The 18,430-nt window shown below is 43.0% G+C and overlaps 2 protein-coding genes across 3 annotated transcripts in view; one reads left to right on the top strand and one right to left on the bottom strand.

Moving 5' to 3' along the window:
- Positions 1-789, bottom strand: part of sf3a3 (splicing factor 3a, subunit 3) — a 48,605-nt gene extending 47,816 nt beyond the window's left edge. For both annotated transcript variants that reach the window (XM_086062788.1, XM_086062789.1), the window contains exons 1-2: positions 556-789; positions 392-439 (exon numbers count right to left, since the gene is read on the bottom strand). In XM_086062788.1, the coding sequence (XP_085918914.1) occupies positions 392-439; positions 556-651 (144 nt within the window). In that variant the 5' untranslated portion in view covers positions 652-789. The remainder of the gene's footprint in view (positions 1-391; positions 440-555) is intronic.
- A 9,417-nt stretch (positions 790-10,206) lies between these two features.
- Positions 10,207-18,430, top strand: rpl15 (ribosomal protein L15). The gene is made up of 4 exons (XM_086062805.1): positions 10,207-10,284; positions 11,408-11,589; positions 12,710-12,846; positions 18,076-18,430. The coding sequence occupies exons 2-4, from the start codon at positions 11,418-11,420 to the stop codon at positions 18,379-18,381; spliced, it is 615 nt and encodes a 204-aa protein (XP_085918931.1). The 5' UTR covers positions 10,207-10,284; positions 11,408-11,417; the 3' UTR covers positions 18,382-18,430.

The following is an 18,430-nucleotide window of genomic DNA, read 5'->3' as shown; positions in this document are numbered from 1 at the left end:
CGCAAGCATAAGTCATGGAAAAGGCACATACAAAATGTTAAAGTGTGTTAAATGTGAAAATCTTGGATATATTTGTGGATCTGAAAAACGTGAAAATTACAAATATGTTTGCGGATCTGAAAATTACGGATGTATTTGTGGATCTCAAAAACACATAATAAATCTCAAATTTATTTGTGTGAATAATTTTGAGACAAATCTCTCCCCATAATTTTACACTGCTGTCAGCAGCCAGGTTGCGAAAGAGAATATAATTATTATATATATTTTCTCAATTGTCTTACCTGGATGAATAAAGGTTACATTCAATAAATAACCTGCTTTTGCCAGCTGGGGTGGGCTCAAGCATCATACAGAGTTGAGGAATAAAATAAATAAACAAAATACTTACATCCAACATGGATCTTGTCCTATGATCAGAATTGATCTGTTCTCGCAACTGTTAACACAAGGCATTACCATTAAAATAATAAATCATACTGTCCATTTTAATGTGTTCGAGTTTATGCTAGCTATACAGCAATGCTAATTGTAGCATTACATGGGAAGACTCACCGTCGATTTCTTGTGTAATACTTCCTTGGTTTTAGCATCCATTAGCCTCTCCTTTTCCTCATGATAGCGACGTTGCTGCTCTAAAATTGTTTCCATGTTTTCTCCAGTAGCGTAACGTGCACTCAGGACAGGGTAAAGACAATATAAAGATAGGACACAAAGCCACGTACTTCTCCCACTAAACGCGGTTTTTGTCTACAGGCACACACGTTCGCCTACGTTCTTGTTCTTGTCTGCGCTGAATGGTGGTTGGCAAACAGCGTTCAAGTACATTATCGCCCTCTACCGGACTGGCATATGTATTGACAATTCTGAACATCCGGGCTTTTTTTTCTTTTAACACAAGATATTGGGCAATGCAACGCTTCATTTCTGTGGCGTATTGTATTGATTTTGCCTGCGACTAGCATACTAACCAGGTATATTGTTATAGTGGTCAAACAACATCTTTATCACATTTTGAAATCAAAAATAATCCTCACAAATCAAATTACAACGATCCAAAGTCAAATATTATGCTTTTTGACCGGGAGCAGATCATTAATAGATAGATACAATATTTTCAGGCTTGACAGAAACAAATCTGGTGGGGTGCTGCGCTTTATATTCAAAATCATATCCCAGTAAAAATAAGAAGATATTGTGGCATGTCTGGCATAGAAGCGCTGCAAATCCATTCTGATATGCTATTGTTACAGGCCAGGGGTGGACTGGGCTCCAAATTCAGCCCCGAAATTTGAGTTGTATAGGCCCTCGATGCGCACGAAACAAAGGCCTTTTTTTTTTCTTCCTTCTGCCGCGTTCCAACGTTCCAAATACAAAACAATAAGCGGTGACATTGAATTTAGGTCTCTTCATTTTTGTGGTACAAACTGAAGAGAATCTTATGACAATGACCTTCAAAGCACTTTAGGATGCCCTGTTGATGCTTTACTTACTAAACTTGGTATAACAATGTTAAAGATACACTGCCACAATTTTTTTTTTTTTACAAAATTCCTAGCCTATGGGTGCCAGACAGAAATGGGTTATTTAGAAGCTCAGGAAACAAAATCCAGATTAAAGTAACCAAGTGGTGCAGCTATCCATGCAAAAATAAGTAAGGCACGCTCCATCTAAAGGTAAAAATTTAAAATAAATGAGTAAATAAAATTATTGTGCAGTTGAATGCAATAGTAGCTAAGTTTTATCAAAGACAGTCAAGTCACATGCATGCATAGTACAAATTTTGATGACAAATGTAAAAAAAAATTGTCCAACTTTACAGAATGTCAATCAGATAACCATGACAAAATTTTCAAAACTGAACATGCAATGAAAAAAGCATACAACAATTAACCAATAACAGCAGTACTCAATAAAAGAGGAAATGAAAAAAAAGCAGCTTTATCAAATCAAAAATATTCAGATAAAAAAACGTCCATATCCCATCTTGAGTATCTCCACAAAATAGTTCTCGATTGATGACTCACAGTCCACCACTCCAATGAGCCTCTCATGGTTCACATCAGTGACATATCTTACTATCACAGCACACTGGTCTCTTGAGGTAATATCTTGTGTGGTGTCAATTTGCACAGAAAACATTCCTGCCTCCCTTACTTCTGCTGATAACGTCAATTACTTTGCTGACATATGTCTTGGAGAACAACGTAACAAATGATCCTCTATCTTTAGTCCCGGCCTCATGTTGGCTTTTGCTTTTCTGTATGCATTCATTGACATGCTTTATGATAGTCACATCAAATTTGGCTTCTTGGCTTAGCTGTCACAATACTGGACTCTGCCTCTGGTGACAGGACTCTTAGATCTGTATGAGCAAAAACATTAGGCCTAATCAATAACATTAAAAATTCAATGATGCTCCATTACCAAATCATTTGCGTTAAATGTATGGACTACTTGGTCTAATATTGAGCCATATTAAATGTGCTTTCCACCGGGCCTACCTGTCGACGTGCTGCTGGAACCTGCCTCAGCATCTTTGGGCCTCCTATCTCCACTAAAACGCTTAGTCATTTTTGCACATTTGGTTGCACTTTTATGAAGCATTTTTATTTTCTTCCATCTTGTTTTTTCGGCACCGCCCATTTCCTTCTCACCTACCTTCTTTCTTTTCGACATTTTTCTCCCTTTTCTCCCTCGCTGTATCTTGCAAGCTCCTACAACTTAGGGGCTGGTGCAGCAGTAGTGTAAATTTGACTCTATTTAGATAGGGACCAAATAGACTCAGTTTTAGAGTAGGCTAAGATTTACACTAGGAAGATAGTAAAATAAAGAATTGGGGAAAAAATAAAAATAAAAGTCACTCAAGGGTTGAGGAACAAACTCACGACCTTCAGCTTAGGAGACTGCCACACTACCACCTGAGCTATGCCCCTCCTACTGTGTGCTTAAATTCAAAAGACTAAATACATTGTTTATGGTCTGAGAAGATTCCAGCTGACATGAGCGATATACTAACACACAGTAGGAGCTGCTGTCAGGTTGTGGAGGTTGAGGAACCAAATGCGGGAAGGCAGAGCGAGGAGGCAGGTGTGCTCAAAAAATTAGTTGTTTAATTACACAAAAAGGCAAACCAGGTTCAACAAAGACCAAAACAAGAGCAAACAAATACAGGGATGTTACTATGCTCAAGTAAAGACCAGGAACACAGAGCAAACATGACAAAGGCATGGCAGCTACAATGATTTGACAAGGACTGAAAGAAAGCAGGGAACTAAATACACATAAGTAACGAGACGAGAGACACCTGGACATGACATACACGTGGCTTGTGGAGCTGATTGGGTAACACCAGGGACCGGGATGACACAGGACATGATAAAACTTGACGAGACATTGACCCAAAGGGGAGACACACAAGGAAAACATGACCAATAAACAAAACCAAAACACAGACCATGACAGTTCCACCCCCTTAGGGGACGGATCCCAGACGTCTAAACCAAAACATAAAGAGTCCCAAAACGAGGCCTGGCAGAAGGGAGCAAGGAGGCGGGAACACGGCCTGCCCATCAGGGCACGTCCAGAGGGGTGTTAGAACTCCAGACAGGAGGTGCGCGACAGGGACAGTCAGGGGGGCTACCCGGGCTCCACACAGTGGCAGAAGTTGACAGGGAGTCATGCGCCGCCGGACAAGGAGCAGGGGGCGGCCGCGGGGCTTGTGCCGCTGGACCAGGAACATGGGCTTGAGGCGAGGAAGCTTGAAGCGGCAGCAGAACAGGCGAGGAGGCCAGAGGCTGCAGTGGCACAGGCGAGGAGGTCAGGGGCTGCAGCGGCACAGGCGAGGAGGCCAGGGGCGGCACAGGCGAAGAGGCCAGGGGCTGCAGCGGCACAGGCGAGGAGGCCAGGGCCTGCAGCGGCACAGGCGAGGAGGCCAGGGGCTGCAGCAGCACAGGCGATGAGGCCAGGGGCTGCAGCGGCACAGGCGAAGAGGCCAGGGGCTGCAGCGACACAGGCATAGAGGCAGCAGCACAGGCAAAAAGGCCTGGGGCGGCAGCGTCAAATTCGAAGAGGCGGAAGAGGCGAGGAGGCCCGGGGCGACAGCGGCAACGAGGTCCGGGGCGGCAGCGGCACAGGCGAAAGGGCTCGAAACTGAGGCTGCCGTGGAGCCGGGATGGGGACTTGGGGCTTCCATGGAGCAGGGACAGGGGCCTGCTGCTGCCCGTGGAGCAGGGAAAGGCCATGTGCCTTCCACTGGGTCCACGGACGCTTTAATGCATGGGCTTACCTGGGCTGAAGCTTACCCCCTTAATTGACAGAGTGACAGGCTAGTTGGAAAATGTCGGGGGGAAAGAAATTTGAGAGCGGTGCTTACAAAAGAAAGGTGGTTCGCGAGAAAGAATCTCGGGAAAGAGAACTAAAGAGCATCCCAAAGCTCACAGGATTTTTTAAACGACGTGAAACGGATGGTGGAGGACCCTCAAAATGCTCAGCACCTCACTCGCCGGGGACAACAGACAAGGCGGCCGCAGGTGCAGCCGCAGCGCTTGCACAGGTGGGAGAGGAAAAGAGAAGAAGAGCGGAGGATGAGGAAGAGTTCTTGGAGTAGGACGACGACGACGTAACACTCAATTATCAAGGAGGAGGGGGAGATGACTCCGGCGATGGCCCTTACAGCACTGACCCGGGCCGCTATGGAGACAAAAGTGCCCACCTATGTGCATCGGAGTGCATAGATAAACACCAGCGAAGATTTTTCTCAAAAACATATTTCCACCGCAAACTGGAGTAGCGGGGAGTATGTAAGTAGAGAATGGCTTTGTTATTCACAATCAGTAGGTAGTATTCTGTCTTCACAAATGTTTAGAAACTAGCTGTACCGATAAAGACCAGGGATGCCTCTTGCTGAGACATTACAATCATGTTATTTAAAGTTTAAAATAATAGAAATTTGCATCATTTACTAAAATTAGCTGCAAACCCTACAAAAAACAGGATCGTTTTTAGCCGTTAGCGTAATGTTAGTTTACATGGGCACTACCATGGAAATGCTATGCTAACTAGCGCCCAGTAAATTATGTCACATTAGAACTTAAAACACTATCTAAACATTCGATTCAATAACCTAGCGCAATCCAACACTCCTGAAAACAACATACTTACAGACAGATATTTCTGGAAAATTAAACACTATAGGCTTCAACACTCTCGATTAGCTGTGTAGGTGTGTAGGAGCATTGCTTGGAATACAATGCACTACGGTTGCACTGGAGGGTCAAAAAACATACAAAGGTGCAAACACCACTTTCGCCACCAGATGGCAGTACAGGTAGTGTATTTTGTTTTGATTGCCAGATTTTTGGCGAGAGCAAAGAAAATTCTTCATTTGTTAGTGGCGGTTACTCTGACTGGAAACACGCAGGTGATCGTATAGCAGAACATGAAACTTCTGACATCCACAGAAAAGCCATTATTGCTTACATAAATCAAGTGTGTGCGTGAATGTGCATGTTTCTTAAAGGGACAGTGAGATACTGTTGATTATGGTTAACTTGCACATTTCTTGAGCGATTTCAATAGTTTAAATGTTATTTTTATTGCGTGTTTCCACGCGAGTTAGCAGGCCCATTCAAAATTTCCGCGGGAATTTTTCTAGTTCTTTATTTTACTCTCTTCCAAGTGTAATTATTACTATAAAACTGAGTGTATTTGGTCCCACTCTAAATAGAGTCAAATTTACTCTACAGAATTTACTGTGTGTCTGCTGATGCGCTTGTGTTTGTAGTTAATTGGCTGCTGCAGCACTGCTTATTATTGGTCACAAAGCGACAATCCGACGAAGCATAAACGGTCAGCTGGTCACGCATTGTTCAGAGTTAGTTTGAAGCTGACTTGGGCGAGTCACTGCGAAACTGAGTGTATTTGGTCCCACTCTAAATAGAGTCAAATTAACTCTACAGAATTTACTGTGTGTCTGCTGATGCGCTTGTGCGCTTGTGTTTGTAGTTAATTGGCTGCTGCTGCACTGCTTATTATTGGTCACAAAGCGACAATCTGACGCAGCATAAACGGTCAGCTGGTCACGCATTGTTCGGAGTTAGTTTGAAGCTGACTTGGCCGAGTCACTGCGCCAGGCGCCCAGCCGTGTGTCCTGCCCCAAATGGCGGCCGGTGAGCGCGGCTTCGGTCCGTTGGGGGCTTGTTGTGGCTTTCTTTACAGCATCTCGGCGAGTCGGCCGGTATTTATAAAATAGTGGGCTGTACATATATTTCCTTAAAAGTTTCATATGTGTACTGTATTGTAAAACATGAGGGGTGCAAAAAAAAAAAAAAAAAAAAAAAAAAACGCCGGTTCAATTCGGCCATGGACAGACCGTGGCCATTCAGAATTTTTGCCAATACCCCAATGGTCAGTCCGCCCCTGCTCACGCCACTAGTGCCGATCTATGCGTTGTTCCTATTGTGTTAAAAAAAAATTATATATATGTATATATATATATATAAATAAATTATTAGTTTTTTTCTGTGGCGGACTGGCAGCCCACTGGGGAAATCCGCGGTACCCCCGTGGGTCAGTCCGCCCCTGTTACAGGCCACCAACTGCCCGTATTGATCACTTGATTAAGTTATGCGTACAATGCCTGGTGGAAGGCACTAGAAATGACAAAAGCCCAAGTGGAGCCCTGCGGGCTTTCTCCCCTATGGCATAACCCCGACTTTCAAATTAACAACCAATCGTTTTATTTGAATGTGTGGGAGCAGAAAGGAATTACATATCTCCACCATCTCTTCTCAGATAATATGTTTATATCATATGCATCCTTGCTCCAAAAATACAAAATAAAAAACGGAAACTTTTTACATTATTTGCAAGTTAAAAGTATGATAAAGAAACAAATTCCAACACTTCAGGGTACGCTCCAACCGCCTGTTTTAGCTAAAGATATTACCAAGCTTTCTCCGACAACAACAAAAAAACTCTCAAAAATATATAAGTTTCTTTCATATACTGATAAAACGTCTAAATCTCGAAATGGGAAACAGACTTGTCTATAGCGCCGGAATCTGACTTTTGGATTCAAGTTTGTGAAAACGTTTTTAAAATGACAAAACACACAAATTTACAACTTATCCAATATAAAATTATTCACAGAACATACATTACTCAATATATGATGAAGAAAATGGGACTCTCAGACTCCGACATTTGTCTCCAGTGTTTACAAAACACTACAGACACTTACTTTCATGCTTTATGGTTATGTACTCCGGTTATGTGTTTCTGGACTAAAGTCTTAGAAAAACTTTCCGCTGTCTAGGACTGTAGGATACCGTTCTCTCCAAACTTGTGTTTGCTAGGTGACTTAACAACAACTGACTTACCACATAAACAATTTCAATCTATACTTGTAGCCCTTACTATCGCAAAAAAAACAATTCTTGTTAACTGGAAAAATAAACAAACTCTGAATATCGACCAATGGTCTAACCTCCTCATAAATCACATTTTAATGGAAAAAATATCTGCCTCAAATAAAAAACAAATGTCAAAATTTAAAGAAACATGGTCTACGTATATAGAATTTTTTAACCTAAACCTGGTTACTTAATTCTGCCTGTTAGCGAGAGCCACAGCAGCGTGATAACTTGCATTGATGTTTCTGTATTTGGCAATTTGTAACTAATGGTTGTGTTTTTATAGTCAGGAACCCGGCTGCTGCCAGCGGGATCGAGCGGATTCGCCTCCGATGGGCACCAGGGGTTGATATTCGGATTCACGGCATGCCAGTGGGTTAATTCTGTGGGTGCTGTCCCCCCTGGCTGGGCGTGGGCGGGTCTGCCCCTCTGTTGGCTGCTGGGTGGCGGCTGCGTCTTGGCCGTTCCCTGGGTCTCTTGGGGGGTGCTGCGTTGCGGGGCTTTCCCTGGTGTCTGGGGCGGCGCCGTTCCGACGCGGTCCGTCGCTCTGGTCCCGGCGACGCGGTTCGGGGCCTGTGGGCCGCCGGGGTGCCCGGTGGTTCCCTCTCCCCTCCCCTCGGAGCGTGGGAATATCATTTCCCTCGGCTCCGGTTCACCTGCTCCTAATTTTAATGCACCCCACACACACACACTTGTATATACACTGGGTGGGGTCACATTCACGGTTTAGGGGTAGAGTTCGCCAGTCGGCGAGCTGGCGGACTCAGTAACAGGGGTTAACTTCCACAAAGAACGCTGGGGTGACGACCGGGGCCTTCCCCCGCTGGGCCTGGGGTTCGGGGGTGTCGGCCGTCCTCCGGTGCCCCCATCTCCCCTTCTGCCCCCGGTGTTCCGTCCCTCCACGCGGCGGGGGGTGGGGTGGGCGCGGCTGCCCTCTCCGCTCCGCTGTCCGCCCCCTCGTCGGCGCCGGTGCCTGGGTGCGGGTGGTCGGGGGTTGGGTGGCTGCCGGTTGGTCGGGGTGGGGTCGGGGGGGGGGGGCTTTGTTTGGGGGGGGGGGTTGCGGGATGGGGGGGTGCTGGGGGTGGGGGTGTCTGGGGGGATGGGGACTTGGGGGCGGCTGGGGCTGGGTTGGGGTGGATGGCGGGGGAGGATGGGGGGCGGGGGGTCGTGGGGGGTTGGGGGCCGGTGGGGTGCCTGGCGGGCCTGCGTTGCCCCGTTCTGCTGCGTTGGGTCGGGGGCGCGGGCCGTGTTGGGGTGGGGGGCGCTCCTGCTCCTGGGTTTGCTCTCCGGCCGGTGGCCCTGGCGGGGCCCGGGGGTCGTCCTTTGGCGCTGCCGCGGCCTGGGGGGCCCTGAGGTGTTGCACTTGCTCTGTCCTGGCGGGGGTCGACGGCTCCCCTCTTTGGTGGAGATTTTCATGCATGCCAGATCCACCACATCAGCATCTACCGAAACTCAGACACAATCTGCTTCCTCCTCAGGTCATTGAATCGGTGGAGGCTGGTGTCTGTGGATCTCACTCGGCTTCGTCTGTCCTTCCTTCCTTCCCTCAGTCTCTCCTTCGGTCTCTTGAGGTCTCCCTGATTTTTTATTTTTTTTTGGATTTGTTGGAATTTAGATGTTTCTTGGGTTGGGGACGAATTCTGGTGGGTGGCCCGGTGGGTGGTGTCTGGTCGGTGCTGGATTTCACCTTCCTTGGTTTTCTTTGGTCCCTTCGGGTCTCCTGACGGCGGTGTTCGGTTTAGGTGAACGGTATGGGATTTTTTCTAATAGGTTTTTGGTGAGCTAACAAATACACGCACGCACGCACACACGCACGCACATACACATACTCACCCACATACAAAAAAATAAAATAATATGTATATATATATATATATATATTTATATATATATATGTATGTATATATATATATATATATATATTTTTTTTTTTAAAGAAAAGAAAAAAAAGTTATGCGTACAATGATCCAGAAGGCCACTGATACAAAGCATAAAATGTTTATACTTGTGGACATGAATATTGGTTGTTTTTCTGGTTTTCAATGGAAAAAAATTGAGTAACAAAGCGTATGTAATCTGAACTAGATAGTAAATTGACCTACAAGGATAAAAACAATTCATTGGAATCACCTGTGTTGGAATAGGGAGACATGGAAAACAAGCTAGATAGTGTTCTCCGAGGACCAGGGTTGAGAAAAACTGATGTATGTTGAACAACTTACTAGTAGCTAAATAATTCATCCAAAGCTCCAAATTGAAAAAGACAAAACCCCTTTTCCCTGTCTTTATGAAAGATCTCACAGACAATAACCTCTACTTTACCATAACTCTTTAAAACTGATAAAAATAAAAAATGCAAAAGCTCTGCTGGTGCATATACTGAGTTTGGTGTCTTTGTTTACCTCAAGCCTCGGAGACATAGTATGTCTTAAAATTACAGTTTTTTCCACCCTTGGTTATTTTGTTTCCCCATCCCCCTTTTTTTTATTTGCCGTTTGCTGATTAATTGTGCCTGGTGCCTTTACAAATGTATATTGTTCTTTTCAAGTTGCCAAATTGCAAATTGTTATAATATAATTAATTATAATTAATTAATAATTCTTGTTGTTGTTGTTGGTTTCAAACTTGCATTATTTTGATGTGACTTTTGTAATGTTTACTGTTGAAAGTGCACGTTGTTCAATAAAACATTAATCTAAAAAATAAAAAATCGTATCGCCTGTTTTTCTGCGGCTCTACACTCCAGTCCAAGAGGTGGCGGTGATGCGCCTAATTAAATTAAACAAAGTATGGACGTCACTAGCATTTTCAAATTGCATGCTGGGTATTTTTTCTCTCTCTTTCCGGCTGGGAGTCTGGACGCCATCATGTAAGCAAGTTTTCATGCCGTTCGTTTGAGTAAAATCTATCTAAATCTTATGTTCTATCTGTGCATCCTTTTATTAGGTGTTAAGCGTTGTGTCTATGTAAGAATTGTGAACAGGAGGCGCTGATTATTTGCCGAAGGAGACTTTGCTTTGTCGATTTAAAACCACATTTGTTGATGCTAATTGCGTCGGCATATTATGAGAAAGCGGCGCTGCCAGGATTAAACATGTATCCTTGTACGTTACACCGAAGATCACATAGTTTGTAAATCCGTATGCTTTGTGGTTCACGGCATTATATTTGGTCATTTTACATGTAAACGATCAGAACAATGTTATCCACGTACAGCATATCGTGACGCGTAGTTTTGAGCAATCTAATGGTCCAAACTTCAGTTGACGTCGTAAACTGAAGCAAGCTGCGGCCCACTGCTTCAGGATTAGCGTATTTCCACTGGAGCCCGGCACCGCAACGTGCGAAGCCAGCACGGTGGTGGCGAGCGTTTCCATTACAGCTGACCGTGTCGGAAGTGGACCGTGCGGAGATGCTCGCGGGCTTCACTCCTACGTTGGGCCAGAGCGAGCCCAGGACATGACCTAAAACACCAAGGCAGTTAATTGTGCGGTCGGTCCCGTAATGTCATCAGTAATGGACATTGGCGAGGGGGGAAGAAAATCCAATAGCTTACCAGCCGTGCCCTGTTCGACGTTCGTCGTCTTCTTCGCTCCCACTGCTATCAGAGTGTATAGCCTCGAGGACTTTCCAACATAGTCCTTATCTTCGAGGCGGCGATCCTCCTTGCATTGCGAGCTCTGAAGAAGCACCACAAAAAAACAGAACAAGCAACCGATACCGGGCAGCAACATGGCTTCCGTGTTTTGGTTAAGTATTGTTTCCCGCGCTCGACTATTGTGTCACAGCCCTTTATGCGTTACTTCCGCACAGCGTCCCAGATGCACATTGGAGGTGGAAACGCAGTGCGTGCGTGGGTTGGGCTGGGCTGAGCTGAGCTGACCCGGTGGAATTAAGCTATAAAAGCCGCCCATCGAGTTTGAAGCGTGCTTCAGTGTTAGTTAGCATCACTAGAAATGGTGTCCGTTATTGAATTGATTTGTTGTTTGCAGATAAATCAACATGGGGGCATATCGTTATATGCAAGAGTTGTGGCGCAAGAAGCAGTCAGATGTGATGCGCTTCTTGCTTCGTGTCCGCTGCTGGCAGTACCGCCAACTGTCAAACCTTCACCGTGCACCAAGACCAACCAGACCTGATAAAGCCCGTAGGCTTGGTTACAAGGCCAAACAAGGTAAATGTCATTGTCAAGTATGAAGTATATAACCTTGCCAGCAAGCTCATTTCTCGCAGTACTTGTTCACAAATACTACAAGAATCCATCTTGTACTGCTTCCACTGAGTCGTTCGCAACCGACCGACCGACCAAACAGAAAGCGGCAAAGTTGGGGGAAACCACTGATCTGTATATGTTACTAGATAGCCGATAGGCCAAGACTTCTAATGGCGCCGTATTACCACTCCCAAGAAACATTTCTCGGCATACGATCCTATACATTTACAGTATCAAAATTGGAGAACATTTGAGACGGTACTTAGTAGAAACAGCATGATTTAGGATGCTTTAAATTTATTAAACTTAAACGAGGACTTTTAACATTTTACGACTTACCTTAAATACATGTTTAAATTATATGCTGTATGAAGTTTACAGGAGAAAACGGGAACTGAGCGATGAAAGAAAAATGGGGTTTCAAAGCAGAACATACAGTCGACTTGTTAAAAAAATACTGACCGGCCCCATACTAAGAACTTAACTTAACTTAGCTGTATTAGTCTAATTTGTATGTATACGTGTAGTTTATACAGTAATCTTCTTGATGGGAGGGGTAAGATGGCCACCCTGTGTCTTCAACAGCTTGCACGGGCGTTTATAGGCTATCGTCTATCCAGTAGTATATACAGATCAGTGGGGGTAACAATCTGGTAAAGATTGATTAAAGATGGTGACGACATTTTTATCCGTTACCCAATCAGCTCGAAGTATTGTACAGAATGTCCCGCCTTTCCTGAGCAAATCACAGTGGAGCAGTCCCAGATTGATAATGTAAAGAACTCCCTTGAGTGAATCACAATTATCACTTTGGCTATTGCCAGGTTATGAAGTATATTCTCTGTGGAGTCAATTGATTCATGGTACCATTACACTTATTGTACTTTGCCATTACACTTATTTGTACAACCACTAATTTGGAGAGTTACAGTATGTCAGCACTGTTTTGACTAGCTGACTACTTACGTGATCATTCAAGTGACAGAAATGTATTTTGGATTGTTTACTTAAGTGTAAATGTTTAAGTTTGCTTATGACTTGGTCAATGCACACTGTAACTACTTATATTTTATTCAAACAGGTTATGTAATTTACCGTATTCGTGTGCGGCGTGGTGGTCGTAAACGCCCAGTGCCCAAAGGTGCCACCTATGGAAAGCCAGTGCACCACGGTGTTAACCAGATCAAGTTTGCCCGCAGTTTACAGTCCACTGCTGAGGTATGTCCCCTTAATGTTGAATGGCACTCAAATGTGATCCAATATTTACTGCAGTTTTGGAAGAATATGCTTGTCCTGTGGTCTGTTGTCGAAATGTTTCCATTATAAGTGGCATGGCCCAGTGGTAGAGTGGTCATGTCCCAACCCAGAGATGGTAATTTGTAGGGGTGTGAATTGCTTAGTACCTGGCGATTCGATTAGATACCGATTAATCCCGATACAAATCTAAAAATTGATTATTGCGATTATATTTTTTTTGCTCAAATTTAGAAAATACTCATCAGTATTATTTATCTGAAAATTCAGGCTTATAACTGAGCCACTGAATTTAACAAACAGGTTGCAGTCTGTTTCATGTTTGAACATCACTGAAATAAAGTATTAAGGATTAATGTTCCATTAATATAACATGCTTCCATGCTTAATGTGTGAATCCTAACCCTAAGTAAGACGTTTTGTTGAATATTCTCATAAAAAAATTGATGTTCAAAAATCGATCCGCATATCAAATCGATTCGAGAATTGCGTGCTGTAATATCGCGATATATTGCCGAATCGAGTAATTTGTGCCGTTCCCAAATAGCGGTTAACAAATTTTTTGTGTCCGATAAGTAGTTGGTGTGCTTGCTTTTTATTTGGTTGGTTTGACTTATTATCCTCTTTTTTTTTTTTAATTCTTATTAGGGCCCGAGCAGCTACTGCTGCGAGGTCCCTCTTGTTTTTGTAAGAATTATTATTAGGGCCCGAGCAGCTACCGCTGCGAGGTCCCTCTTGTTTTTGTAAGAATTATTATTCTTTGTAAACAATCTCATTTTTGGGGACCTAAACATTTACGAAAACTCACCAGACTTTGCACACTCCTCAGGTTCAGCGAAAAATTTGATATTATAAAGTTGCCATAACAACATATAGCGCCCCTCAGCGTGGAAAAATATGCACCAATCCCGGCACGTTTGACCGAGGGCTACAAAATTTGGCATGCACGTGAAGCGCCCCGAGACACACAAAAGAGTCAGTGGAAGCTACATCCTACAATGTACAGGAAGTGAGCTATGAATTTTTGAATGTCCAATTTTGGCCCATTTTTGAATGTCCAATTTTGGCCCATTTTTGCACATTCACTGTGGTCATTCTTTTTGCCCATTTGCCAACAGTTTTCATCTGATTTACTTCTAACTTGGCACGTATCATCTCAAGTCCTGGGGGAAAATTTTTTGCCTTTTTGAAATACTATATGAATGGGGGCTGGGCCTCAAATTTTGCCTCTAATATTTCCTTCATCAAAAAAGAGGAAATGCTTAATAACTCCGCTGTACAAGCTCCAAAAAATCCCAAACTTCTCATGCATCTTAATAGCCACGGCCTGAAAACATCTATATGATATTTGATTATACATGTAGCACCACCTAGTGGTGACAAGAAATGTCATAGTTTACATTTTTATCTATTGTGCCCAGCCCGTTTGAGGGATCCAATTGAAATTTTGTCAGAAAAGCCTTAAGATGTTGATCATGCCCAACACCGAATATTGTAACTTTTCGCCAAACGGCGTGGCCGTTACGGCGCCGCGAAGTCTGATGATTCACCGTGACAATAAAAGCTGCGTTAACTTGACCCAGATGATCCTATCATCTCAAAATTTCACACATTTGATGAGAGTCCACGTCTGAATACATCTACAAACTTATATATTCGTACTGATAGCGCCACCTACTGGCATTTTTTATTTTTTATTTCCACGTTTTTTCTTCTACTTTTTTCTCCAACCACGTTAACTGGATCTACCTCATATTTCCTCAGAGTGTTTAGGCCTTCATAATGTCGTAACACGAAGTTTGTGAGTTTTCGTGAATCGCTGTGGGCGTGGCAAGGTACTGCTCGCCAAGAAAACGCCAATTTTGAGGGCATAAACATTCACAGAAACTAATTAAACTTGGCACACACATCTGGCCTGGCAAAATGAGCAATATTTGATCATGTATCGTGTGTTTAAAAACAAAACAAAAAAAAAAAATATATATATATATATATAACAAAAATTATTCTCTAGCGCCCCCTAGAAATTTTTAACGAAGCAGCCCCGGTTGTATGTTTAAGCAAGATCTACAAAAAAATGTTGGTATATGAAGGGAGCTTAGCCTGGACCATGTCAACGTCTTACTTAGGGTTGGGATTTACACATTAAGCATGGAAGAATGATATATTAACTCTTTGACTGCCAGACGTTTTCAGAAAAGGGATGCCGTCAGTGCCAGCCGATTTAAGCATTTTGACTGATCTTTCAAGGTCCACAGAAAATGTTCTGTTTGGACTATGGAAACACACTTACTACCAAATTAAAGATTGGACTTTCATCTTTCATCAGAAAAAAAAGTTTGTTTCTACCTTATTCCGTTCTTTAGTAATTAACAATAGAAAATGGTTAGTTTCACCCAAATGCGCTTGTTTTGGACCAAAATACGGAGAAATCAAGCTTTTAGTGAAACGATATTATTTCATGCACTCTAGTGAATTTTACACTTCTTTTTGTCCATGAATGATGCCACAAACACCTAAATAGTGCTTTACTTCTATAAAACACTACCACCAAGAATGAAAAAGTGTTTTTTGATAGCAAAATACGTTTATTTACATTCAACAGTGTAACAATTTGATAACAATTTGGCAAACTATTTACAAATGTGTGCAACTGTGGTGCTATTTACAAATATGTGGATGTTTCAACGACAGTTTTTCTTTTTGTGTAACTCCCCTGCGTACAAGGAGACGCAACATGATTTGCACAACAGTTTCACTGCGATTGCCTCTTTGCGTGCAGAAGCTCCACTTTCTTGCAGGCCGTTTTTTCCGGGGAATAGCAAGTATATACTGCAGTGTGTGTTGCCATCAAGTCTAATATCAGGATCATGCTACGGTTACGTTACGGTGGTGTTACGTCTGGCTTCCTCATGTCCTTCAGTTGCTATACCGGGTGGTAAGAGATGTTCTGATCCATCTTATCCACTCCATTCATGGTGGCATCGTAGTCCAGAAACAGTGACTTCTCCGTGATCAGACTGTACCCGCTCCTCCGATGAATATGCATTGGACTCGGGGTACTCTTCATTGTCCGACAAAATGTCCGCATGTGCAGCTCCGGCGTTAGCAGAGCTAGCCGGTGATGCTTTATGACGTGAGAATAAGGCCGCGTCCAACTGTGGCGTCAACCTCGGGATTCACCATCATCATCCATGTGCATTGGTCGATGCTTTTCGACAACTCTCCATCGCCCGATCGAATGTCCGATTGTGTAGAAGTACCCAGTCGGTTATTGTGCGCGTTTTCCGGCGTTAGCAGCGCTAGCCGCGCTTAGCCGGTGAGGCTTACTACGTGATCATAACGGTCGCGTCAAGGCTTCCAACTTTGGCGTCAAGCTCGGAGTCATCATCATCGTCGACATCAATGCGCTTTTTAGTATTGATCGATGCTTTCCGTCTTTGAAAAAAATGCTCAAGCGTGAGCTGCTTGCAACCGGTTGCCATTGTGGCTTCATCAGCCATTGTCTCCTCAACACTCTAGCTCCGCCTCACGTCTTCTACTGTCGCCCACGGTGGGCGGCCCATCCAACCTTGTGCAAAGAGTCATCGCTGCCATCTAGGGGCCAAAACGAGTCATTATACTAACCAGATCTGCTTGATACTTTCAGCACAGCTGCCCAAGGCTTTCCTCCACCCGTTTCCCAAAAAAAAAAAACATAGTGAACGTCTTAACGTCCTCGGCGCCCTTCCGTAGGTTTATTCTAAATGTTTTATAACGTTTATGGCGGTCAAAGAGTTAATGGAACATTAAGCCTTAATATTTGATTTCAGTGCTGTTCAAACATTAAACAGACTGCAACCTGAATTTTCAGATAAATACATTTTCATTCAAAACAAGTTTACTGATTAGTATTTTCTAAATTTGAGTTTAAAAAATGGCAATAATCAATTTAAAGATTCGTATCGGGATTAATCTGTATCGAATCGTGACCTATGAATCGTGATGCGAATCAAATTGCCAGGTACTGGGCAATTGGGAGCCTAAGACCTACAAAAAAGTCTCTTGGACCCATATGCTAAAATGAACAAGAAGAGAGTTACGAATTTTTGAATGTCCGTTTGTTTTTTTGCTCATTTACAGAGGGCATTCTGTTGCCCATTTCTCCTACACGTTTGATCCGATTGATTTCAAAGTTAGCCTGGACCAAGTCAAGACCTAGGTCAACAAAATGGGAAAAAATCTTGAATTTTCAAAATACTATATGACAGGGGCGGGCATCACATTTTGAGCTTCATATTTCCTTCGCTATGGCTGACAAAATACATAACTCCCCGGTATATGCTCCAAAAAATCCCAAACTTCACTTGTATGTTTATAGTCACGACCTGAAGGTATCTCTATAACAATAGTCAGTTATAAATATAGCACCACCTCGGCCCTAGCCCTTGGGTCGACAAAAAAAAAAGAAAAGACGACACCTAAAGGTATTTTGTCCCAAATTTGGATACTCTTTGTAAGTGTGATAACTGTCATTTGTGAATATTTTTTTTGTACTTTCCACCACTCAAAATGTTCAGTGACATCAGAACAATCCATACATATGTACTTTTATTTATTTATGATGCCCTCTATGGACAATAAAAGCAATATTGTGCTATGAGTAAAACTAACTATGATGTATGTATGTATGTATGTGTGTGTATATACATATATATATATATATATATATGTATACGTGTGTGTGTGTATATATATATATATACGTGTGTAAATTTGAGGTTTTAAAAAATCGCAATAATCAATTTATAGATTTGTATCAACATTAATCGAATCGAATCACCAGGTACTAGGCAATTCACACCCCTCGTTAAATGCTTCTGCCATCTGACAAAAAATAACCACACAAATCTCACACCTTTTTTTTAATACAGTACAGTGCATCTTTTTAAATTTAACTTAATGAATTATAGTACTTCTGTATCAATGAACTAAAAATTACAACCATATTTGTATTAGGGTAACATTTTTCCACTTTTATGTTAATGAATATGAAAAACTGGAAATATAAATGGTACATTTTATTTTATTGTACATTTATAACAGATATAAAATGTGTGATTATTTGCTATTAATCGTGAGTTAATTATCAGTCATGCAATTAATAAAATAAAAAAAACAACACTCCAAATTGATTTATTTATGCTATTGCAGGACCGTGCTGGCCGTCACTGCGGCGCCCTGAGAGTGCTGAACTCTTACTGGGTGGGCGAGGATTCCACCTACAAGTTCTTTGAGGTGATTTTGATAGACCCCTTCCATAAGACTATCAGGCGCAACCCAGACACCCAATGGATCACAAAGGCTGTGCACAAGCACAGAGAGATGCGTGGCCTGACCTCTGCAGGGAAGAAGAGCCGTGGGCTGGGCAAGGGTCACAAGTTCCACCAGACCATTGGAGGTTCCCGTCGTGCAGCCTGGAAGAGGCGCAACACCCTGCAGCTGCACCGTTATCGTTAAAGCTCATGATCTGAATCTTTAAAAAAATAAATAAACCTTTGTTTGGTAA

This window comes from Leptonotus elevatus, chromosome 19 (assembly GCF_054856555.1).
Source record: "Leptonotus elevatus isolate MCC_2025b chromosome 19, RoL_Lele_1.0, whole genome shotgun sequence".
In the NCBI taxonomy this organism is placed as follows: Eukaryota; Metazoa; Chordata; class Actinopteri; order Syngnathiformes; family Syngnathidae; genus Leptonotus; species Leptonotus elevatus.
This window is presented reverse-complemented; position numbering and strand designations above follow the sequence as displayed.

Coding starts and splice junctions, on each gene's coding strand:
- rpl15 (XM_086062805.1), top strand. CDS start 11,418: ATGGGGGCATATCGTTATATGCAAGAGTTGTGGCGCAAGAAGCAGTCA. Junction 11,590..12,709: donor TGGTTACAAGGCCAAACAAG/GTAAATGTCATT, acceptor TTATTCAAACAG/GTTATGTAATTTACCGTATT. Junction 12,847..18,075: donor GTTTACAGTCCACTGCTGAG/GTATGTCCCCTT, acceptor ATGCTATTGCAG/GACCGTGCTGGCCGTCACTG.